We start from the raw sequence: 26,360 nt of genomic DNA, 5'->3' as shown, positions 1-26,360 counted from the left end.
CCTTAAATGGTGGACATCTTCAATAGAACTGGGCACAGCTCTCTTACAACAGATGGAACCCCATGATAAGACAATGTATTATACTTGCTCCCTACCTGCTTTATCAAGAAAATAAAAAAGTTTTAGATGAAATGGAAGCCTTATCCTCACATAAGTCCCTACACTGTTGCAGTGTTGTCTGGTTATTGGTGAGAGAGCAGATTCTCTCTATTCCCCACAGGTAATTGCACTAACTCCGTCTTATAAGGTAGTACATTGGATGCAAACTGGCTCTGGTAACATGCTGAGATACCAAATGAGAAGTTGAAAAATAAAATATTAACACATATTGGAACCAGAAGGATATCTTACTCCACCAAATACATCAGGGTATAAAAATTTTCTGCACGCACTCACTCTGTCAATGCTAAGCAGCCCCCATCTCCATTTAAGGCTAATGGAAAAAGAAGCAATTCCACAGGAAGGCGGCAAGGATCGTTCAGGAGAAAAGCCGCTTTAATACTTTATGCTCAGTTACCACCGGTTAATGTTTGATGTAAGTCTGTCTCGTGGGGAACAGACAGCATTTAATGATATTACTGTCAGTGTGGTTGTCACTTTTCATGATTTTTTGACCATTTTTCCACAGAATGGATTTAGGGAGAAAAAGTTACATTTCAGGATTGTGTTTTAAAACAAAGTGCATTCACACATTTTTTTTTAAAAGGCACTGAGACAAAAAGATGGTTAAAATGCAAAAGAGCCAGGTCTTGAAGTAGTTTCCCTAAAGACTGCAAGTAATAAGTGATCCATTTCTCTCAGTAATCAATAAATGCCTCACTAGTGCTCAGCACTTGGCAAGGCTTGTCTGACATTGTCCCTCCACTCTGCTTGTGAACACAGGGAGATGAAAAAGGGGAGATAGGCACATCCAATCAGTCAGGATTAAAAAAAACCCAGAAAGCTGCAAGGGCAGTCGGATCAAACAAAAGCTGCAAGAAGGTTAGTGTGCAGGAGAGTAGTTAGAGGCTACACTGTTCAAGTCAGGCAAGACAAACCATTAACGTGGGGGAGTGTAGCATTTTCATTATTTTGTAATGATAAGTTGTACTGATTGAAATAGGGTCATACTGGCAGATAGGCTCGAGGGGCTGAATGTCCTACTCCTGTTCCTATGGGGAGAATTTTAACCCCCAAAAATGGCTGGGTTGGGATCGGATGGGAGGTTAAAGAGTTAAATAAAACTGAATCCTGACCCCAACCCATCTCCAACCCACCCACTTCCGGTTTTAATGGAGGTGGGATGGTGGTGGTGGTGGGGGGGTGGGGGGTGGCGGTCAGGCGGCCCACCCATTCCCAGGAGGCGGGTTGCACATTTAAATATTATAATGAGGCTGGCGTGCCTCATGGTGATCCACCATTAGAAATTTAACTGTGGCTGGTCCGATTTCCCGAGCCTCAGAGAACCTGCCAGCTAAAGGGAGGAAAGGACTGCTGGATCCAGGAGGTTAGTGCCTTTGCACTTATCTACCGGATCCAGTGTCCCTGCCTCACCAACCCCCCCGTGTTTGGACTCCCACCGAGGCCTCTGACCACCCTCCCCTCCCCTCCACCCCAGGCCTCCAATTCCACCTCCTCCCAGACCTGCCCTCCTAGGCCTCCAATCACCCTCCAGCCTCTAACCTCCCCCCTCCAACCCCTGATCACCATCCCGGCCTCCCCATTCCAGCCCCACTGCTCTTCCGGCTCCCGACCAGCCTCCTGATAATCCTCTAGCCCCTATTCACCACCACCCCCCCATCCCTCCCTCCCTCCTCTCTGTGGCCTAGTGCCGTAGGTCTAGTCGCCTGTAGCCATCCAGCCTCTCCATCTGGCTGGCTGCGGGTGGGAAACAGAGCTTTGAAATGCTAATCAGGCCCTGCCATTAAATTCGGCAGGGCCTGCAGGAAACCGTTCTCCCGACCGCTTTCTACCCCCAACCCCGCTCCCTACCCACCTCCAGATTAAAATTCCAGCCTATGTTCCTAAGTGATTACAATAACTGTTCACACCAACTGTGAAATAAAGTGGTGTAACAATTCATATTTTGACCAAGTGTTTTCTCCGTCACTCTTTCAAAAGATTGAAGAAGCACACACGAGGTACCAGCAAAAACACAATGTGCAGTTTGTATGTCAAGGGGGACATGTATTCAGACGGGGATTGATTCGCTGTGTGTAATTAAGTGAGCAAGCTGTGTTTGTACCGACACTTCCAAACCCACCTGAACCTTGATTAAAGCCAGACCTACTCCACAGCCTCAGCAGCTGAAGGATTGCTACATTAACTTTAGTGCAGTGCGCACTATAGTTAATCAAAAGTAACGGCTTCCCCATCTTTTTTCCATTATCTTGATAGTCTAAATATTCCATGAATTGCCAGCGTTTGGACATATTATAATGAAGAGTTCTTAAGCTTTCCCAGCCTTCACCATTGCCGCAGTAAGTGATGGGACCATCTGTCCTGTTATATACAACGTTAACCGAACCACGGTCTTTCAATAATTCAGAACAAATGGGATAATGGTGCAAACAGCATAAAAGATGTTAAAAGTAATGGGGTAGATCTTGAATTTGTGCGATAGCAAGTCAGCAGCTCATGTTACATCTCTCCTGACTGACTTCAATGGAAATAAAAATCGGGAGCGGTGTAAAACAGGCTAGCGATACGCTATCTCACAAAGTCAACATCTACCCCAATGCTAAAATAGCTGAGGTGGGTTGGTCAGTTCGAACAATGGCATGTGCAGGTCTAGGGAACATAGCTCAGCTCCTTCCCTGTCACACACACGGTCTCTGCCCCACATTCGAAGACAGCTGCCCCCTCCCCGCAAAGCCAAGGTTTTGTTACTGGTTCCTAACCTGCTTGTGGTATCAATAATCTTCAGGGTGGTGGGGTTCCTGATGAGCTTGTCCAATACACTGACAATCTGGATGAACTTGGGCCTCTCGTTGCGGTCTTTCTGCCAACAGTCTAACATGAGCTGATGTAGGGCAGCTGGGCAGCCCATTGGGGCTGGGAGACGATAACCTTCCTCCACCGATTTAATTACCTGCAATACAAAATAATAATGTTACTAATCTTTAAAACAGGAAATTGTTGGTGGAGCTCGGTATGTGTTAGCAACAAAGAGAAGCACCCGACACTGCAGCTGCACTGAGTTACACCACATTAATTCCATACAGCTGTTCATATGACATCATGAACTATGAGAGGGAACCCGAGGGATTGATGAATGCCAGTAGAACCACAAATTAGTCCTCTACATTTATTTGCCATCTCTACCCAGTCAGGTCTATGTGTGGTTTGAGTCCACACTACATGGTTGACCCTTAGGGCCTGATATTTATTGGGGTGGGATTTCCAAGCAGGGGGGAGGAGTTCTGGTGGCTGTACAGTTTTGACTCCACAGTGTGCATGGTGATTATAAACAGGATCCTTGCCCGGAAGCCAGACTGATTGACAGGTTTGGCTCTGTCGGGCGGGGAGCGCTGCAGCAGAGGCCGCAGCCCAGGAGCAGGTAGGTTCGTGCTGCTGGGGTCGATGGGAGATTGGGTACAGAGTGGCTCGTAGGGTCGGGGGGTGAGCGCGGGGGTTTGGCGGGTGATCAGGGGCAGAGATGGGGGGGGTCGGTGACCGCGGAGGGGTGTCCATATTGGGAGGGGATCAGTGATATTGTAGGCGGGGTCCCGATCATACGGCGAGGGGGGGGGCGGGTCCGATCACTGGGAGGGAAGCTGATTAGCTTGGTGGGCCAGAGGGGGAAGCCCTCCTGCTCCTCCTGGTCTACAAGCAGTGCTGGAAAAGCACTTGCCTCTTCCTCGCAGAAGTCCTTGTCTCCCTTTAGCTGCTGGGTTTCCCCGAGGCCCGGGAAACCCGGCCTGTTAGGGTTAAATTTAAAATGGAGATAAAATATGAGGCACGCAGCCTCATTAAAATATTTAAATGAGCAACCTGCCTCCTGGGAACGGGTTGGTTGCCCGCCCCATCCCGTCTCTGTTAAAACTGGAAGTGGGCGGGTTGGAGGTGAATTGGGTTTTGGTTTGAGATTTATAAAATTTTTACATCCCAACCAAACCAAACCCACCCGTTTTTGGGGGTTAAAATTCCCCACTTAATGATCTAGCAAGCGACTCAGTTGTCAGGGCAACTAGGGATGGGCAATAAATAGGGCCATACCAGTGTCACCCACCTCCCAAAAACAGGGTCTCAGCCGTGGCTCAGTGGGCAGCACTCTTGCCCATGAGTCAGAAGGTTGTGGGTTTAAGTCCCACTCCGGAGACTTGAGCACATAATCCAGGCTGACACTCCAGTGCAGTGCTGAGGGAGTGCTGCACTGTCGGAGGTGCAGTCTTTTGGATGAAATGTTAAACCCGTCTGTCCTCTCAGGAATATGTAAAAGATCCCATGGCACTATTCAAAGAAGAGCAGATGAAATTCCGGGTTGACATTTACCCCTCAACCAAAAATATATTATTTGGTCATTTATCTCATTGCTGTTTGTGGGAGCTTGCTATGTGAAAATTAGCAGCCGTGTTTCCCTACATTATAACAGTGACTGCACCTCAAGAACACTTCATTGGCTGAGAAACACTTTGGGGCATCCTGAGGTCTGAAAGGCACTATAGAAATGCAAGTTCTTTCTTTCTCAAATAAATCTCCAAGAAAGTGCATAAATGTTGTACAATTGAATAAAAAATCTTGGGGAGAAGTGCACAGACTACTATATGAGACTAGTTACTCTGCGAATGACATTAAACACTTGCTTGTTTGACAGGTTTTCTGATAAGATATTTCTGGTAATGGTGGGGCACTTGCTACTGGAACAGAGCACTGATGGTGATGATTAAATGTGATGGCTTGACAGGGTATACTTTCTAATCAGTTAAAGAAAGACAGAACTTGCGTTTATATAATGCCTTTCATGACCTCTGCATTCCTCAAAGCACTTTGCAATGAATTACTTTTTGAAGTGCAGTTACTGTGGTCTTGTAGTCTAACGTGGCAGCTACTTTGAGCACACAAATTAGTTAAATGACCAGTTAATCTGTTTTTTAGTGGTGCTGGGTGAGGGATCAATGTTGGGGCTGGGATAATGGGTGAGCTCCCCTGTTCTTCTTCCAATAGCGCTATTGGATCTTTTATATTTGCTTGATAGAGCGGATGGGGCCTCAGTTTAACATCTCCGTCAAAACCCAGCACCTTGGACAATGCAGCACTCCCTCAGTTACTACACTAAAGTGCTCAAAGCCCGGCGCTGCACATTCTAGTTCAGAGGCAAGAGTGCTACCAGCTGAGCCAAGGCACCCTGATTAATGGGTGTAAAGTGGCCTGCATGCCAGAACCTATTTTCTGGTCAGATTTTTCACTGCCATCAGAAGCGCCCATCAATTTGCTGTTAATTATATTAATATTAGATCCTGATGATGTCATTTAGATGGCCATAAAATCTCCAGGCCAGTCGAGTGCTCAGCCATCTACCTGCTTAAACAATCTGGGTGTCCAGGACTGCCAGGCTGTGCTCTTTATGGGCGTATATTGTAAGATCCCTAGAGCAAGCTGTTTGAGGATGTTCTGAACCTTTTTACTTTCCTTTTAAAATTTATTTCCTGTTGCCACCTAAAGGGTCAGGAGTCACATAGACACATAGAGATAGGAACAGGAGTAGGCCATTCGGCCCTTCGAGCCTGTTCCGCCATTCAATGAGATCATGGCTGATCTTCGTCTGAGATCATAGCTGATCTTACCAGTTCAGTACCCCGTCCCCGCCTTTTCTCCGTAACCCTTAATCCCCTTAGCCTTCAGAAATATATCCAATTCTCTCTTGAAAATATTTATTGAATTAGCCTTCACAGCCCTCTGTGGCAGGGAATTCCACAGGCTCACCACTCTTTGAGTGAAGAAATTCTTCCTCATCTCTGTTTTAAATGATTTGCCCGCTATTTTTAGACTGTGGCCCCTGGTTCTGTGCTCCCCGGCCATTGGAAACACTCTCTCTGAATTCAGCCTGTCCAGGCCTGCCATAACTTTATATGTTTCGATGAGATCCCCTCTCAATCTTCTAAACTCCAGTGAGTACAAGCCCAAACTATTTAATCTCTCTTCGTAGGTCATTCCCGCCATTCCAGGTATCAGCCTGGTGAATCGCCGTTGCACTCTTTCCATGGCAAGAACATCCTTCCGCAGATGGGGCGACCAAAACTGTACACAATACTCCAGATGCGGTCTCACCAGCACCTTGTACAGCTGTAGTAAGGTATCCCTATTCCTATACTCGAACCCCCTTGATATGAAGGCCAACATACCATTTGCCTTCTTAATCGCCTGTTGCACCTGCATGCTCTCCTTCAGTGACTGGTGCACAAGAACACCCAGGTCCCTCTGCACTTCCCCATCTCCCAATCTATTGCCATTTAGATAATAATCTACCCTCCTGTTTTTACCCCCAAAGTGGATAACCTCGCATTTATCCACATTATAGTGCATCTGCCACGTATCCGCCCATTCCCCCAACCTGTCCAAATCGCACTGTAGCCTCCTGACATCCTCATCAGAGCCCACCCCTCCTCCTAGTTTAGTGTCGTCAGCGAATTTGGAAATATTGCATCCAATTCCCTGATCCAGATCATTTATATATATTGTGAACAGCTGGGGTCCCAGGACAGTCTTTGTGCCAACTGTTCCAATACTGCCATTTATTTGGTACGTCCCTGATATTGGTAGAATGTGTTTCCCAACAGGAATTCCCCACTACTTACGTACTTTAGAGGGAGAAGAGGAGGAGGAATGGAGGGATACAAGGCAGGTCAGGCTGTACCAGAGCTGACTGCACCCATCACTCTGACCCACATTTACAGGCAATGGTGCACTTGCCTGGCAAGGACTGTGCAGAGTTGACTGCACAGGTTCCAGGTCAGCGGAAAGCCAGATGCAGAACTGCACCAGCTGCTGCATGGATATCTGTGACTGACACGCACCACAGGACTAGCATTGCCAGTGGCTGTAACAATCTGCTGCCCCCTTCCAGGCGTGGTGCAGTGCCATCCTATGTGGAGAGAGTGCCCGCGAGTGGTAAAATAGGACGTCCCTCCTCACTGTTACCTCTTTCTGCATCACCTCAACTTCATCAGCCAATCAAACAGGAGGTTGGGCTGTTGCCCACTCCATCACTTGGCCACAGATTCAATTTCTTGTCTCCAAATGTGTTGCCCCAGTCACTGGGATTTTCACAGGCATTTTTGTTACCCAAATGGCCTTTATTATCAGCTTTTGTAAAGGCTACCAACATTTATTCTCATATGCAGCCACTTGCCATTAAACGTCTGCACCCCATTAAGTTTGCTCATCACCCCTTGTAAGCAGGTCCACAGGTGATTTCCCTATGCTCCCCAGGGGGAGCTCCTAATACCAGTCTTAATATGGGATGGGAACTCACTCATATTATGGAAATGAAGCTAACCCTGCAAAATCAGGCTTCCCCTTGAGTCCAAGGATAGTCAGCCATTGCCCAGAAGATTAGGTGTTGGATGTTGGTGAGTGGGAATGACTGGGGTCGGCACACTAACTGTCAGTAGATACTACTATCGCACCAGCTCAAAACCCAATCAGAAATCCAATTGGCAAATCTAACATCGGAACTCTACTGCAAAAATGGTGTCTTGTACACAACATAAATGAGTTCTAAAACAGTACACTGCCTCAGAACAAGAGCTCCAAGATTAAGGCAATAAATGTATGTTAATATACCAGGTTTTGAACTTAACAGGTACACATTTAAACTGCTGATGCAATTTAATTGTCTTGAACATTGGTTCGCCTCCTTGTTATGTATTATGCCTTCAGTAGTGGGCAGAAGTTTTAATTTAGATTTTGAGTGTTATAGTTGTGTTAGTTCCACAGTAATTTGTGTCCTCAGAATAAGATTCCTAATTAATCTACTTTGTCTCCATGGACACCGTGGATCTCACAGCCTCAAGCGAGGCCAAATCCATTTTTCCTGCGTCTCAATTCTAACTATTTTATAACTGTGGCACCATCTAAAATAGAACAAAAAACTAATTTTAGTTCATTTCAGAGTACAATGAAGAACGCCAATGTCCTTTGCATTTATCATAATCCATTTTCTAACCGTTGCTGTATAATGCCAGGAGAAAATCAGTTTTGCGGATATTTTATGAGAGGAAGTGACAGATTGCGAGCTGCAAATCCGGGAAATGTCTTTCGTTTCTCAAAGAGCTGACAGAAATTCTTAGCTCCCAGAAGTGATTTTCTCACAGTGTTAGACTGACTCAGTAATGCATATTTTGAATTCACCTCTCCGCTTCAACCTACTGTATAATGTAAAGTACCAATCATGCCAGGCCCTATCCGACTGCACTCTGGCTTCTGAATCTAATAATGGTTTAAGCATCTGTTATAATGTCAGCGAAGATGAGTAGTTCCACTGACTGGTATGCTTACTTCATGCTTACCTTTGACCCCAGACAGAGTCGACCAGTCCCCTACAATCAGGTTTTAGATATTGGTTGGTGGGGTCACTGGATAACTATGATTGGAGTAGTGTGTGTTTCTTTTTTCATACTTTATAATGCTCATTATCTGAAATGTAGAGACTGAGTCACAATCAGTCACGTGAATGGAAATCCAATGTATATATCAGGAGGGTTCGGTTATTTGCAGTTATTTTTACAGTGTTTTTTGCAGCTCAAAATCCTTTCATAAACTGTCAGCTGACATCATCACTGCAACATAGCAACAGGAGAAGCACTCTGACAGCCCAGAGCAGAGTAGTCCTGTGGCAGTAAGGTGTGAGGTAGCTGTCCTGATGGTCATGAACACTCAATCCATTAGTGAGTGCTAGAGTCGAGCGGCATTCTTCACAGTACACGGTCTGCAAGTATTTTTTTTAAATTTTCCTTTAAGTTTTTTCCTGTTATGGGTATGGCTAAATTCAACTTCATAGAGGTCGCAGGTGAAAGATTAATAACTCTAACGACTGACTATATTGCGTGATCCTGCACTTATTCCAATATTCTTCGATAACAGATTAGTAGGAATAAATTACATGCTATACAATGCGGTTTCTTGGGTCTATTAAAAACCTGGCATGAAACTATCTGGAGCAGAAGGAATCCATTATCTGCTGGTCACAAGTCTATTACTGCAAAAAAAATAGATAATAGAAGTGAATAATAATCCGATAATTCAATGTCAATTAGCACTGATTCAACAATGTTCCTCGGAGAGACCCAGGGATTAGGAGCTGAGAAATTGCAATGTTACGCTTCGAGGTTGTTGTGAAGGGCTAAGTTACTTTGTCAAGTCAACAAGGCGTTCTGCATTGCATCTGGTATGTTTCCAATATCGGCTGGGACAATCCGGGGTTCAGTCAGCAGAGGGCAGGCACCTTCCCAGTGGCAGTGAGGTAATCAGCTGCAGACAGCGCTGCTTGAATTTGCTGTGCTTTGTTTGTCTCTGCTATTCTGCTGTAACCATTTACACCTCCTCTGGACCCATCTTTTGTTTCAATACTTATCCCATTATCACTGCCTTTTGCCTTGCACCATATGGTGATTGGGCGGGAAAGTGGAGTTGAGGTCGAAGATCAGTCATGAGCTCATAGAAACATATAGAAACATAGAAGCTAGGAGCATGAGTAGGCCATTCGGCCCCTCGAGCCTGCTCCGCCATTCAATGAGATCATGGCTGATCATCCAAATTCAGTACCCTGTCCCTGCCTTCTCCCCATATCCCTTGATCCCTTTAGCCTCAAGAAACATATCCAACTCTTTCTTGAATATATTTAATGAACTGGCCTCCACCGCCCTCTGTGGCAGAGAATTCCACAGGTTCACCACTCTCTGGGTGAAGAAATTCCTCCGCATTTCTGTCCTAAATGGCTTACCCCTTATCCTTAGACTATGACCTCTGGTTCTGGACTCCCCAGCCATCAGAAACATCCTTTCTGCATCTAGTCTGTCCAGACCTGACAGAATTTTATAGGTTTCGATGAGATCCCCTCTCAATCTTCTAAACTCCAGTGAGTATAAGCCCAATCGACACAATCTCTCCTCATACGTCATTCCTGCTATCCCAGGTATCAGCCTGGTGAATCTTCGCTGCACTCCCTCCATGGCAAGAACGTCCTTCCTCAGGTAAGGTGACCAAAACTGCACACAATACTCAAGGTGTGGTCTCACCAAGGCCCTGTACAACTGCAGCAAGACATCCTTGTTCTTGTACTCGAACCCTCTTGCTACGAAGGCCAACATACCATTTGCCTTCTTAACCGCCTGCATGCTTACCTTCAGCGACTGGTACACAATAACACCCAGGTCTCTTTGCACTTCCCCTTCTCCCAATCTATTGCCATTCAAATAATAATCTGCCTTCCTGTTTTTGCGGAGCAGGCTCGAGGGCTCGCATGGCCTACTCCTGCTCTTATTTCATACGTTTTTATCATACCTGCCCTCCACCCTATCACAGACCTTTCCCATCAGTTAGTTTCCTGCCCCCTTGTAACTGACTTTGCTTAAAAGCTGTTCATCTCTAACATCTCCCAGTTCTGATGAAAGGTCAGCGACCTGAAACGTTAACTGTTTCTCTCTCCACAGATGCTGCCTGACCCGTTGAGTGTTTCCAGCATTTTCTGTTTTTATTTCCCTTTCACAAGCACTCTCTGGTTTGTTATGGACAGAGACAGACAAGGACAGGAGCCTGAGGATAGGTCACATGGCCAAAGAATGGTGAATAAATTACAAAAAAAACCCCTTAGAACTAAAGATGAAATGGTTTTATTTCTCTTCATCCCTCACCATGTGAAAGAGCTCTACAACCTGGCCTCGTGGCTCCGCTGGTAGATGGGCTATCTGGTGTGACGGAGCAGCACAGACCAAAGTGGATCCAAGTTAAACTCTCATCTGTTGAACTTGACTCAGCTTCTCTGGGCTAAGAAGGGCAGAAAATCATCCCATCTTCCTGCTCCTGAACGATGGACAATGACTCCAATTGTGAAGTATCTTTGTGGTGTTGTGCGAAGCCACAATCAAGATCACCTCTTATAGTCGGATCAGCCTTCCACGCTCACAGTGTAAGCTCACACATGAACAATGGTCATTTGTTCAACATATCAGAGGGCTGCCAGTGGCCACAGACCCATACCAAGCATGAGGTAAGTGAGACACGCCCCTTGAGGTCTCAGTTTCACTGGACATGCCCCCAATGTTTCTGTCAAGCTGCTAAGCATTTCCACATGCAAAGCAGCAGTTTAAATAGGTTTTTGGAAGTTTTTTGAAGATTTTGGTAACTTTTATAAACTTTTTAAAAAGTTTACATTATTTTGAGTAATCTGAAGTAGTTTTAAAGAGAATTAAAGCAATTTAAAGACTTTTAAAAGCCCTAAAAGAATTTTTTTAATTCCATTTATTTATTTAGCAATGTCGTCGTCATACGTGTCTTCACACTGTTCCCTTTGGGGAACTGTATGAAGTGGTGGAATGATTTATGGCCGTGATTAACGCTCATTCCGTGACCGTAACCATCTTTGAACCAGCCATTAGGGCGGTTAGTCCTATGGCGGGAGGGTTTTACGGGCTCCCACAAGCTATAGAAGGAGGAGGGGCCACCCACACCCACGGACGCAAATATCCCACTGGATGTCAACCCAGAATTTAGAGCCGGAGCTCCGACTCCACTTGCCGGGACTGTCTGGAGCGGGGTTCGAAACCCTACCCTGATCTGGCCCAGCGGCGGGGATCCTACCGCTATGACAAAGGCCCAATCCGATTAGCAACGTGAAATGGCAGCATAGGGCTCCAGTCACGGGGAGGGAAAAGGCGCAGGAAACGTATGGGTGTCACCTTTTGTGCGGAGTGGGCCTTTTGCGTAGCAGTAAGCATCCCCGCCGCTGGGCCAGAAGGAGTAGGGTTTTGAACCCCACTCCAGACAGTCCCGGCAAGTGGAGTCGGCGCTCCAACTTTAAATTCTGGGTGGACATCCAGCGGGATACTTGCGTCCGTGGGTGTTGGTGGGCCCCCCCCCCTCAGATGGGTTGTGGGAGCCCGTAAAACCCTCCCGCCATAGGACTAACCACCCTAATGGCTGGTTCAAAGATGGTTACGGTCACGGAATGAGCGTTAATCACGGCCATAAATCCTTCCACCACTTCATACAGTTCCCCAAAGGGAACAGTGTGAGGATACGTACGATGATGACCTCTTGCGCAATGCACCTCCTTGGACCCTCAGTCGCAGATGCGAGGGGGCAAGTCGTGCAATTGTTAAATTTTTCATTTTATTGACATGTAAAATGTTGGCCCAGTAATTCCCTTCCAAATGCGCGAGTACGGTCGGGGTACTTACGCATCTGGCCGGATGAAATGCCGGTTTTCAGCATGCACAGTGCATGTGGGGAAAACCGGCATTTCCTGTCCTCTGAACGAAGGGGTTCAGAGGCAGAACGCGTGCGACTGCACAGGCAGCGCGTGCGCAGTATAATTCGCCGCTTTCATTAGTGCTTTCAGTGAGGTCAAGTCCTTACAACTTACACATGAAAAAAGCATGGGTGCAGTTGCTCCAGAGGCTGCGGAGGAAGATATTTCTTATCGTGGAGCTTCTGAAAGTATGTATGTCTGTATATATTCCTTTGCATGTTATGTATATATTCCTTTACTTATGTGTATGAATGTATTATTTAATTATGACTTTCAGAGAAAGTAACTTATTGGAAAATCATAATTAAAAACATACATTCATACACATTAGTAAAGGAATATAAAACATACATACATATACGTAAAGGAATATATGTGGACATACATACATAACTCATTCTCACATTCCATTCACACAGCCACAATTGCTCCTTCTACCTACCGTTCTGAAAACCCTTTTTAAAAAAAAAATTTTTTTAACTTTAAAACTTACTTAAAATTTCTTAAAATAACTTCCCTCCCTTTCCCAAACAAAAATATTACATTTCAGAAGCTCCACGATAAAATGTTTCTTCCTCCGCAGCCAATGAACCACTTTACACTTGCTTTTTTCAAGTGTAACTTCTGAGGACTTACCCTCACGGATTTCATGAATGAAATCTACGAAGTTCACTGTGCAAGCGCTGCCTGTGCAGTCGCACGCGCTCGAGGTCTGGAAATGCCGGCGTTCCCCGCATGCGCTGTTCATGCTGAACGCCGGCATTTCCAACGGCCAGATGCGTGAGTACCCCGAGCGCACTCACGCCTTTGGCCGCGAATTTCTGGCCCATTATCTGTGGAGTTGTGAATGGCGCTGAACACTGTGCAGTCATCAGCGAACATCCCCATTTCTGACCTTATGATGGAGGGCCGGTCATTGATGAAACAGCTGAAGATGGCTGGGCCTAGGACACTGCCCTGAGGAACACCTGCTGTGATGTCCTGGAGCCGAGATGATTGGCCACCAACAACCACAAACATCTTGCTTTGTGCTAGGTATGACTCCAGCCGCTAGAGAGTTTTGCCTCTGATCCACAATGACCTTGGTGCCACACTCGGTCAAATGCTGCCTTGATGTCAATAGCAGTTACGTTCATCTCTGGAATTCAGCTCTTCTGTCCATGTTTGGACCAAGGCTGTAATGAGATCTGGTGCCGAGTGGTCTTGACAGTACCCAAACTATGCATCAGTGAGCAGGTAATTGGTAAGTGTCGCTTGATAGCACTGTTGACGATACCTTCCATCACTTTGCTGATGATTGAGAGTAGGCTGATGGGGTGGTAATTGGCCGGATTGGATTTGTCCTACCTTTTGTGGACTGGGCAGTTTTCCACATTGTCGGGTAGATGCCAGTGTTGTAGCTGTACTGGAACAGCTTGGCTAGAGGCGCGGCTAGTTCTGGAGCACAGGTCTGCGGCACAACAGCCGGGATGCTGTTAGGCCTGTTAGAATGTTTTAAGATGAATTATAAAGTCAATCTATTGTAGAATTCCTTTCTTTTAACGCTTTTAGTGGTCGAGCAAATGTGAGAGAAAGGGGAATCTTAATCTTGTCTCTATATCTGAATAACAAACAGTCTGGAAACACAAGGGCCAAGAATAAAAACATCCAGGTCTAGGGAACGGGATAAACATTTGGCCGAAGCACTTACTGTGCTATAAACAAAGCTTGTAGCACGGAGGCAAAGGCTGCAAAGATTATAAGCTGGATAAACACCTAAAAGTGCGGCCTCAGCTAAATGTGCAATCTACGTATTACACATCCACTTATTAGGTAAGCACAAGCCAAGGTTGTATATTATAATATAAGAATAGAACCAGGGCCCCTTTAGCTTCAGGGTGTTCTCGAGGGTCGGGAGCAAGGCAGCCAGGCGAAGGGCCTGGAGGGGGGGAGCTGGTCACTCCAGGACTTGTGTTCTCTGACATCACAGAGTGTTCTCGGAGGTAGTCGGAGCCCGGGAACCAGGTGGTATTATTTGCAAAATAACAACAGAAAATGCTGGAAAAACTCAGCAGGCCAGGCAACACCCATGGAGAGAGAAATAGAGTCAACGTTTCAGGTCAAAACCCTTCGTCAGGACTGAAAAAACACAGGAAATGAAACAGATTGAAAGACCAGTTTGGGGGCTGAGAAATGGAGATGAAAGCAAACACGAGAAGGGAAACTGAAAGCAATGAAGATGAACAAGGTTGAAGAGCCAAATGGAGATCCCGTCGAAGAGACGAGCAGAACTTCTTCAAGGTAGACATTCCTAGAAGAGGTGTGCCCAGAGTTCTAGCAAATCAAATAACTAGGGAGGTAGATCGGGCTTTAAACTAAATAAGGGGGGGGAGGGTCCCGGTGAAGAGAAATCTAGAATGCTAAAGAGAATAGACAAGGAAGCAGTGCAGGAAAGTGATTGGGGTAAGGATAACCAGACTGTGTCAGGAAGGGACAGAGCGTACAAACAAAGGCGTGCACTAACAAATAGGGTCCGGGTAAGAAAAAATGGTAATAAGACAAATAGGGCCATAGTACGAAAAAATGTCAGGATGTCTAAAAATGTTAAAAAGACAAATCTAAAGGCACTGTATCTGAATCCACGAAGCATTCGTAATAGGCTAGATGAATAAACAGCGCAAATAGATGTAAACAGATACGATATAATTGCGATTACGGAGACATGGCTGCAGGGTGACCAAGGCTGGGAGCTGAATATCCAAGGATATTCAATGTTTAAGAAGGACAGGCAAAAAGGAAAAGGAGGTGGGGTGGTGTTGTTAGTAAAAAATGAAATCAGAGCAATCGTGAGAAAAGATATTGGCTCAGAAAATCAAGATGTAGAATCAGTCTGGGTGGAGCTAAGAAGCACCAAGAGGCAGAAAACATTGGTGGGAGTTGTCTATAGGCCTCCAAACAGTAGTGGTAATGTAGGGGATGGCATCAAACAGGAAATAAGAGATGCATTTTAGAAGGGTACTAATCATGGGTGATTTTAATCTACATATAGACTGGCCAAACCAAATTAACAATAATACTGTGGAGGATGAATTCCTGGAGTGTGTACAAGATGTTTTTTTAGACCAATACGGGGAGGAGCCAACTAGGGAACAGGCTATCCTAGATTGGGTATTGTGCAATGAGAAGGGGTTAATTAATAATCTTGTTGTGCGGGGTCCTTTAGGGAAGAGTGACCATAACATGATAGAATTCTTCATTAAGATGGAAAGTGAAGAAGTTCAATCTGAAACTAGGGTCCTAAATCTGAACAAAGGAAACTACAAAGGTATGAGGAGTGAGTTGGCTATGATAGATTGGGGAGCTTCATTAAAAGGCATGATGGTGGATAGGCAATGGCTAACATTTAAGGAACGAATGCATGAATTGCAACAGTTATACATTCCTTTCTGGCGCAGAAACACAAAAGGAAAAGCAGCTCAACCATGGCTAACAAAAGAAATTAAGGATAGTATTAGATCCAAAGAGGAGTCATATAAAGTTGCCAGAAAAAGTAGCAAGCCTGAGGATTGGGAGCAGTTTAGAGTTCAGCAAAAAAGGACCAAGAGATTGAGTAAGAGGGGAAAAATAGAGTATGAGAGTAAACTTGCAAGGAACATAAAAGCGGACTGTAAAAGCTTCTACATGTATGTAAAAAGAAAAAGATTAGTGAAGAGAAATGTAGGTCCCTTACAATCAGAAACGGGAGAATTTATAATGGGGAACAAGGAAATGGCTGAGCAATTAAACAAATACTTTGGTTCTGTCTTCATGGAAGAGGACACAAATAACTTCCCAGAAATGCTAGGAAACCAAGGGTCTACTGAGAAGGAGGAATTAAAGGAAATTAGTATTAGTAAAAAAATAGTGCTGGAGAAATTAATGGGACTGAAAGCCGATAAATCCTCAGGGTCTGATAATCTGCATGGGAGTGTGGGGTGGGCTGGTTGTAGGCAGGAGATCAATTAAATAGTGCATGCATTGGTTGTCATCTTCCAAAATTCTATAGATTATGGAACAGTTCCTGCAGATTGGAGGGTGGCAAATTAATCGCACTATTTCAAAAAGGAGGGAGAGAGAAAACAGGGAACTACAGACCGGTTAGCCTAACATCAGTAGTAGGGAAAATGCTAGAGTCTATTATAAAGGATATGATAACAGGACACTTAGAAAATATCAACGGGATTAGACAAAGTCAACATGGATTTATGAAAGGGAAATCGTGTTTGACAAACCTACTGGAGTTTTTTGAGGATGTAACTGGTAGAATAGATAAGGGAGAACCAGTGGATGTGGTGTATTTGGATTTTCAGAAGGCCTTTGATAAAGTCCCACATAAGAGGTTAGTGTGCAAAATTAAAGCACATGGGATTGGGGGTAATATACTGGCATGGATTGAAAATTGGTTAACAGACAGGAAACAGAGAGTAGGAATAAATGGGTCATTTTCGGTGTGGCAGGCGGAAACTAGTGGTGTACCGACGGTCCGGTGCTGAGATCGCTCTCCCTGCTTCGGGCGGCCAGCTCTCGCCGCTCGCTCCCGCAACCGGAGCGAGGTGCTCGGCGAGTCGGGCAGAGGCAGCGCAGCGCGGTGAGCAGCAGCAGCAGCCAAGCCGACCCGCTGGAGCACATCGGCCGGCAGCTCCTCGGCGGGAAGGAATTCCGACTGGGAGGAGGGGAGCCGAGCATGGCGGCCAGAGGCCGACCCATGAGAGGGAGAAGTAGGCCCCGGAGCGTGGAGCCGGCGACGGTGAAGAGGAGGCTGAATTGGAGCATTCACATCCCGGCGATGTGTTCGGCGAGTCGGGCAGAGGAGCGCATCGCAACGAGCAGCAGCAGCAGACTCACGGCACGTCGGCCGGCAGCTCCATTTCGGGTAACTCGCAGTCCGGATGGGGGGAGGGGAGCCGGGCATGGTGGCCAGAGCGGGAGAAGCAGGCCACCACACGTGGAGCCGGCAACAGTGAGGAGGAGACCGCGGTGAAGAGGAGGACGGAGCGGCTGAGGGACATCGTGCTCCCACTGCCACGGGAAGCCATTGTATTGACTCTGAACGCGGCGCTGTATGTATAGCTGACGCGTCCCTACGGGGAACAAGCATTCCATTGTACTTGTTACATATGGCAAATAAATCTAATCTGAATCTGAATCTGAATCTGGACGAGGGAACCAAATGTAATATTTCTAAGTTTGATGATGACATGAAACTAGGTGGGATTGTGAGTTGTGAGGAGGATGCAAAGAGGCTTCAAGATGATTTAGACAAGTTGAGTGAGTGGGCAAATACATGGCAGATGCAGTATAACGTGGATAAATGTGAAGTTATCCACTTCGGTAGGAAAAACAGAAAGGCAGAGTATTATTTAAATGGTGACAGATTGGGAAATGTTGATGTACAAAGGAACCTGGGTGTCCTTGTACACCAGTCACTGAAAGCAAACATGCAGGTGCAACAAGCAGTTAGGAAGGCAAATGGTATGTTGGCCTTCATTGCAAGAGGATTTGAGTACAGGAGCAAGGATGTCTTACTACAGTTATACAGGGTCTTGGTGAGACCACACCTGGAGTACTGTGTGCAGCTTTGGTCTCCTTACCTAAGAAAGGATATACTTGCCATAGAGGGAGTGCAGCGAAGGTTCACCAGACTGATTCCTGGGATGGCAGGACTGTCGTATGAGGAGAGATTGGGTCGACTAGGCCTGTATTCACTAGAGTTTAGAAGAATGAGAGGGGATCTCATTGAAATGTATAAAATTCTGACAGGGCTGGACAGACTGGATGCAGGGAGGATGTTTCCCCTGGCTGGGGGGTCTAGAACGAGGGGTCACAGTCTCAGGATACAGGGCAGAACATTTAGGACTGAGATGAGGAGAAATTTCTTCACTCAGAGGGTGGTGAAGCTGTGGAATTCTCTACCACCGAAGGCTGTGGAGGCCAAGTCACTGAATATATTTAAGAAGGAGATAGATAGATTTCTAGACACAAAAGGCATCAAGGGGTATGGGGAGAGAGCGGGAATATGGTATTGAGATAGAGGATCAGCCATGATCATATTGAATGGTGGAGCAGGCTCCAAGAGCCAAATGGCCGACTCCTGCTCCTATTTCTCTATGTTTCTATACACCTGCAAAGGAGGTAACCCTTTCCACTGATAGCTGTTTTTAATTCACCATGCAACAACTTTTGTAATGCTGAATGTAAATTTATATATTGTGCATTATTAAATTTTAAGAGGGAAAAATTGGGTGGTGCCGTAAATACAGTAGTAAATACAGTAGTAAATACAGTAGTAGTGCCCCAAGCAGGAGGTGGGGCACTACTGGAAAGCACTCCACCTCTTGCTTGGGGCACTACGACTGAATTTCATGGTGCTATGTGCCACGGTATTGCAGACCTCCTCCCCGATTAAAGGGGAGGGGGCCTAGAGCTGTGCGCACCGGGGCCCCGCTGGACCACCGGGGAGCGGGGTGCCGTGAAAACAGCGGGGCACTCGAGGAGTGCCGGGCTGAGCGATCGCAGCCGGCACCCCGCATACAAAAGCGGAAGGGGGCAGGTGCTGGCAGGCGGCTAAAATAAAAATGGCCACCCGACACCTGCCCTTTAACTAGCGCCGCCGCCGCTGCCAAGCCGCCACCTGATCCTGTCGCACATATCGTCTGGCGATAGGTCAGGGGGCACGAGGGAAGTTTGCGGCCGGGCTGCGAGTGGGGCGCTGTGCACGGCGATGATGTCATCGCCGGTGGCGCAGTGTGCTACCGGATACCGCTAATCTCCTGCTGAATTTCGCGGGAGGCGTTAGCGGCACCATGCCCAGGCACTAGGGGATTTGCACCCAACTAACGAGAGTTGCAAATCAAACCATTTTTTCCCCCCAAGTTTCTTAATTTGAGTGGATATTTCCCCAAAGTGACAGAAGGAAATCATGATTTGACAAATTAACCCCTTGGGCTCTCAAGTAGAGCCACAATGAAGTCTGATTTTCTTTTCATCGAAACAGGGGGCCATGGTCTTCAGGACTGCATGAATGTTGATGGCGTAGCAAGAGCTCCACCAGTTTTAAGACATTGGCAGGCATCAAATGTCACAGCATGGTGACGATTTTGACTTAAGATTTAGCCTTTCAAAGGCTCGGACTTAAACCATTCAAGGTAATTTGTTATGTTCCGAGACAGAGTGCTCAAGTGGAGAGATGTGCAAGTTACCATTGCAAGCACTTCTGTCTCTAATGTAAAACCACCAAGCCTCGGCATCATTTGTTTCTGAAATTAGAATTGATAAAGATAAATTGATATGAGTTGTTGTTTCAAGCAACAAACAAGAAGGGAAACCTACCTGAAGTTTAAGGTGAAAATCAAATTTTCATTAAAAGAAACTGGTTCATTTAAAGCAGTCTAGGTGGTCATGACAATTGCTGTGTATCAAGGAAGAAAGTTTTGGGGAAAACAGAATTAAACATTGACAAGTCCTGCCAGTCCAACAATACTGGTATGATGTAATGGACTCAGGCACAATATATTGGGAAATAAAAGGTCCTCTAAAATAAACAAACAAAATGTGTCAATAACTGGGACCAGGTGGGAACGTTCAAACGATGTTTTCTCTCTTTAATACTGTATTGCACAGTAAAGTTCCTCCAGGGCTCATAAATGAGACAGAATAATAATTAATGGGGTGTGTAAAATGGAATGAGAGGAAGTTATTGAGGATGTAAGATGGAAACAGGAAAATTAAACTACCAAATAGAATTTTCCTAATAGTCTAGTGAATGTCATGAAAGTGTAGGTGCGAATGGTAATTGATAGCTTTCTCTTCGAGATATTTGTGTCCTTGCCAATGAACAATAAGAAAACTACATTTGATAGCCTGGCCACTACCCGAGATATCGGGACCATGCAGGGGAAGATGATCAAAGATCTCCAGACACCCCCCACCCCCACGATCTGTTGATAAGATCACCTGATAGCCAAAGGATGGCTTGTATCAGATGTTGCATGTGGCATGATATTGGGTTACCAGGGTGTGTGTGTATGTGTCTAAATGAGGCAACTAGCAAGCAGAAAGGCAGGGTGAATTTGCACTGAAGAACTGATCTCACACATGCTCAGTTACTTGAGAACTGCACGACATGAAGTGGTTAATGTGGCTGAGGAGAGTGAGCCACATTAACACTGGTACCTGTCAGAGGGATTGAAATTGAAGTTGAAGTGGAGAGGTACATAGAATTTGGATTGGAACAATTGAGGGCTCGGGAGAAATAATACTAAGCAAGAATACGGGTAAAGGGAGAGCTGGAGAATCTTTAAAGTCCATGATTTCTCGATAATATGGTACGCTGTAGCTGTCTGTATCACGATGTATAGTATTTACCGAATGAAACTTAGACTAGTGATGTGTGCCTATGTAAATGTAGGATTAATCAACAATAAACTCCAAGATGATCCAAAGTAAAGTCAGAAAAAATGTTAATTGACTCAGAATTGTTGCTCATTCTGGGTCAAAAGGGGAGCCTGTTAGAATGCTTTACGATGATTTAAAAAGTCAATCTATCCCAGCATTCTTTTCTTTTAACATTTTTAGTGTTAGACCAAATGTGAGAGAAAGAGGAATCTTAATCTTGTCTCTATATCTGAATAACAAACAGCTTGGAAACACAAGGGCCAAGAATAAAAACATCCAGGTCTAGGGAATGGGATAAACATTTGGCTGAAGCACTTACTGTGCTATAAACAAAGCTCGTAGCACAGAGACAAAGGCTGCAAAGATTATAAGCTGGATAAACACCTAAAATTGCGGCCTCAGCTAAATGTGCAATCTATGTATTACACATCTACTTATTAGGTAAGCACAAGCCAAGGTTGTATTATAAGAATAGAACCAGGGCCCCTTTAGCTTCAGGGTGCTCTCGAGGGTCGGGAGCAAGGCAGCTGGGCGACGGGCCTGGAGGGGGGGAGCTGGTCACTCCAGGACTTGTGTTCTCTGACATCACAGTGTGTTCTCGGAGGCAGTCGGAGCCCGGGAACCAGATTGTATTATTTGCATGTCACTTAATATAAATGGAAGACCAAATCAGTCACTGTAATAAAGCTTGTTATTATAAAAAAACACTCATGTGTGAATCATAAACAGAGTTATTGTCGTCGGACTAACAACCCTTTGTTGCAACGGTAACCACTAAGAAATCCGCTAACACGGACCATCGCCTTTGCTGTATCAAGTGCGTTTAGCCGTTTAGAATCATAGAAATTTATGGCATAGAAGGAAGCCATTCAGCTCATCGTTTCTGTGCCGGCCGAAAAAGAGCTATCCAACCTAATCCCACTTTCCAGCTCTTGGTCTGTAGCCCTGTAGGTTACGGCACTTCAAGTGCATATCCAAGTACTTTTTAAATGTGATGAGGGTTCCTGCCTCTACCTCCCTTTCAGGCAGTGAGTTCCAGACCCCCACCACCCTCTGGGTGAAAAAAGTTCTCCTCAGCTCCCCTCTAATCCTGCTACCAATTACTTTAAATCTGTGCCCCCTGGTTATTGACCTCTCTGCTCTGGGACATAGGTCCTTCCTATCCACTCTATTTAGGCCCCTCATCATTTTATACACCTCAATCAAGTGTCCCCTCAGCCTCCTCTGTTCCAAAGAAAACAACCCCAGCCGATCCAGTCTTTCCTCAAAGCTAAAATTCTCCAGTCCTGGCAACATCCTTGTCAATCTCCTCTGTACCCTCTCCAGTGCAATCACATTTTTCCTGTAATGTGGTGACCAGAACTGTACACAGTACTCTAGCTGTGGCCTAACTAGTGTTTTATACAGTTCTAGCCTAACCTCCCTGCTCTTGTATTCAATGCCTCAGCTAATAAAGGAAGTATTCCGTGTGCCTTCTTAATCACCTTATCTACCTGTCCTGCTACCTTCAGGGATCTGTGGACATGCACTCCAAGGTCCTTTTGTTCCTCTACACTTCTCAGTATCCTACCATTTATTGTGTATTCCCTTGCCTTATTAGCCCTCCCCAAATGCATTACCTCACACTTCTCCAGATTGAATTCCATTTTCCAGTTTTCTGCCCACCTGACCAGTCCATTGATATCTTCCTGCAGTCTACAGCTTTCTTCCTCACTATCAACCACACAGCCAATTTTTGTATCATCTGCAAACTTCTTAATCATGCCCCCGACATTGAAGTCTAGATATCACGTGGAGTGAATTGAATTGGCTGAAGACTGGCATCTGTGAAGGTGGGGACGTCAGGAGGAGGCTGAGAAAGATAATTCAATCGGCACTTCTGGCTGAAGATGGTTGCGAACACTTCAGCTTTGTTTTTTGCACTCACCCGCTGGGCTCTGCCATCATTGAGGATGGGGAGCTTCATGGAGCCTCCTCCTCCCATTAGTTGATTAATTGTCCACCATTCATGATTGGATGTGGCAGGACTGCAGAGCTTTGATCTGATTTGTTAGTTGTGGGATCGCTTAGCTCTGTCTATAGCATGCTGCTTCCACCATTTAGCATGCAAGTTGTCCTGTGTTGCAGCTTCCCCAGGTTGGCACCTCATTTTCAGGTACGCCTGGTTCTACTCCTGGCATTCTCTTCTGCACTCTTCATTGAACCAGGGTTGATCGCATGGCTTGATGATAATGGAGGAGTGAGGGATATGCCGGGCCACGAGGTTACAGATTGTGGTGGAATACAATTCTGCTGCTGCTGATGGCCCACAGTGTGTCATGGATGCCCAGTTTTGAGCTGCTAAATCTATTCTTAACCTATCCCATTTAGCATGGTGGCAGTGCCACACAACACGATGGACGGTGTCCTCAGTGTGAAGACGGGACTTCATCTCCACAGTGACTGTACGGTGGTCACTCCTAGCAATAATGTCATGGACAGATGCATCTGCGATAGGTAGATTGGTGAGGACGAGATCAAGTAGGTTATTCCCTCACGTTGGTGCTCCCCCCACCTGTCGCAGGCCCAGCCTGGCAGTTATGTCCTTCAGGACTCGGTCAGTAGTGGTGCTCCTGAGCCACTCTTGGTGATGGACATTGAAGTCCCCCACCCAGAGTACATTCTGTGCCCTTGCTACTCTCAGTGCTTCTTCCAAGTGGTGTTCAACATGGAGGAGTACTGATTCATCAGCTGAGGGAGGGCGGTAGGTGGAAATCAGTAGGAGGTCTCCTTGCCCATGTTTGCCCTGATGCCATGAGACTTCATGGGGTCAATATTTAGAACTCCCAGGCAACATTCCCTCTAATTGTTTTTGTGCGCAGTACCTTTAAATTTGCTGCACGGCCGAGTGTGCCGGTATCTTAGAGGGAACAACTTGTGAGCGGCCTCCATGGTACCTTCCCGCTTGCTGCGCCGCCGCGCACACGTGCAGCTTCGAAGGAAACATTCCCTCCCGACTGTTTACCACTGTGCCCCCACCTCTGTTGGTGATGGAGGAGTCTGGGACATTGGCTGATAGGTAAGATTCGGCGAGTCGGACTATGTCAGGCATAGATGCCTACGTCGAAGCTGAATGGTCCGTCTGGTTTTATTCTTATTCTTTTTTGTAGCGGTTGGATACAAGTGAGGGGCCACATCAGAGGGCGGTTCGGAGTCAATTACATTGCTGTAAGACTGGAGACACATCTAGGCCAGACTGGGCAAGGACGCCAGGTTTCCTTCCCTAAAGGACATTAGTGAACCAGTTGGATTTTTGCGACAATCCGACAGCTTCACGGTCACCTTACCGAGACCAGATTTTTGTTCCAGATTTATTTTGTATTTTTGAAACTGAATTAAAATTCACAAACAACATTCATGATGCTGTAAAGTTGGAATGACTTGAGATACTATCCAGTGCATAGTTGGCACAGGGCCAGAGCTTGATCCAGGGCCTCCCTTGGAATGCTCTGAGGAAGCAGCTTGTTTTGTGTCTTTCATCTCCAGGCAGGCAAGCAGAAAACAGCCGATCAAGTGGAGAAACACCTGCTTTCATCAGTTATGTGGCAGTGATCCCTGTGCTCTCCTGATGTTTCAATAACAACATTTGCTTTTATATAGAGCTTTTAACATTGAAAAATGCCCAAGACGCTTTACGGAGACGTAATCCATTGTGAAGCATTTACAAACCAGGCAGGTTGTAAATTCAATCCTGCGTCCGCGCTGAGTTAGATGAATTGAACTGGCATGACGCTACAATTAACTATCGTGCCCCTCAGTTAGGGAACGCTCCTGCTCCTGAACTCCATCCAGTGATTCGCACTGCAAAGTCTGCAAGTGGGGCTGCCCGGTGAGAATTGGTTCAGGCTCAACTGTGATTCCTCCCACAGTCGAAGGAGCCGACACTCAGACATGAGGAACAGTCACTAGGGTGAGGTGACAGAAGCTGTCGACAGCTGTGGAATTGTGCCTGAGCCTTTGGTGAAGGGAGAAAAATAAATGTGAAAAAAACAAACCATTCTTGTTTGCCCTCCAAAAAATCTGGGGTCGATTTCAACCCTCAGTGGGTGGGGGACAGGGCGATTGCAGAACGCACTCACAGGCCTGGCCCCATACCTCGGAAGGCCTCAGTGGCTTCCCTACTCCGATCCGGTTTATGTTCAGTTGACGTAATGGGGCCCCGATTCGCATTCATACTCAAGGTCCCGTCTGCTTCCGGCGCGACCTCAGACACCGAAATGCAGTGAGTGGTTAAAATGGTGGCCAGTGGGAATGGGGCGGTACGGCTGAACACCCCATTTTAAAGGTACCCCTCCCACCCTGTTCCTGCAGGATGGGTTAAAATCGACCCCTCGGTATCTTTCCCAGTCCATGCTGATCCAGACATGGAGAACGTTTCCATGTCCTCATGTGAGATACAGAAATCTAATTCTCAGTTGGTGGGAGCTTTTGGATTCTCAAACTTGAGCGAAGAGATAGAAATGACGTGCAAGTCTTGGAATCTTCCCGTCAGTTCAACAGTTCTTGCTGAGGGCAGCTACCAAAATACCGTCCATGAAAAGTAATATTTATATAACAAGCGAGCATTTCAGTTTTATGCTGGGAAAAAAACAATCAGCGCTGGAGATTCTCACTCAGTGACTTGCCAGGAGCAAGTATGTTAAAGCTTTGGTGAATTCAAGAGCAAAGTAATTTATATCCATCCTTCCAACTCTAATCATTCAATATTGAAATAATATTTGTTTAGACAAAGCTACAGATTTGACAGGACACTTGCTGCCGTTTAAAAGTTCACATTCACCAGTAGGCATAGCCAGAAGGAACAAGCAGAAACTATTGCAGTTACCGCAGGGCTGGGTAACAGCGAGGAATTAGTAACAAAGGAGCTGTCTTGTCAGGGGTCCTGTGAATCCCCCTCCCTTTGCTCCACCTTTGGCGGCCATACCTTTTTTTATTCATTCACGGGATGTGAGCGTCATTGTATTGCCCATCCCTAATAGTCCTTGAGAAGGTGGTGGTGAGTCTCCTTCTTGAATCGCTGCAGTCCACATGGTGAAAGTACTCCCACAGTGCTGTTAGCTTAGCCTTCAGCTGCCTAGGCCCCAAGCTCTGGCATTCGCTCACTAAAACTCTCCGCCTCTCCACCTCTCTCCTCCTTTAAGAAGCTCTTTAGAACCTACCTCTTTGACCAAGCTTTTGGTCACTCCCTCCTAGTACCTCCTTCTTTGGCTCAGCATCGATTTTTATCACGATGTTGTTGTTATTGACTATGAGTGCAAAAGCCATCGTTACAATCCTGTTCATTCCTCCATCTATAATCCAAGGCCCGATTTTAAACTCCAGGCCAGTTTTGGGAGGTTGAGTCGCAGTGTGAGTAAATGGGGCTGATTCCTTCCCACAAATGGCATTTTCCTTTGATCAAGTGGGCTCCATAACTGCGGGGTGAGAGTTGGTGCGCCTGAATTACCTTCCCTTCTGACGT

General features: G+C 46.0%; 1 protein-coding gene across 2 annotated transcripts in view; it reads right to left on the bottom strand.

The window, feature by feature from the left end:
* The window catches only part of epha8 (eph receptor A8), a 782,627-nt gene that overhangs the window by 43,700 nt on the left and 712,567 nt on the right, over nucleotides 1–26,360 (bottom strand). For both annotated transcript variants that reach the window (XM_085966785.1, XM_085966786.1), the window contains exon 15: nucleotides 2,880–3,070. In XM_085966785.1, the coding sequence (XP_085822911.1) occupies nucleotides 2,880–3,070 (191 nt within the window). The remainder of the gene's footprint in view (nucleotides 1–2,879; nucleotides 3,071–26,360) is intronic.

This window comes from Somniosus microcephalus, chromosome 25 (assembly GCF_052327205.1).
Source record: "Somniosus microcephalus isolate GS21.2 chromosome 25, FLI_Smic_1.0, whole genome shotgun sequence".
NCBI classification, from domain to species: Eukaryota; Metazoa; Chordata; class Chondrichthyes; order Squaliformes; family Somniosidae; genus Somniosus; species Somniosus microcephalus.
Note: the sequence above shows the minus strand (reverse complement) of the source record. Positions and strands in the feature narration are given on the sequence as shown.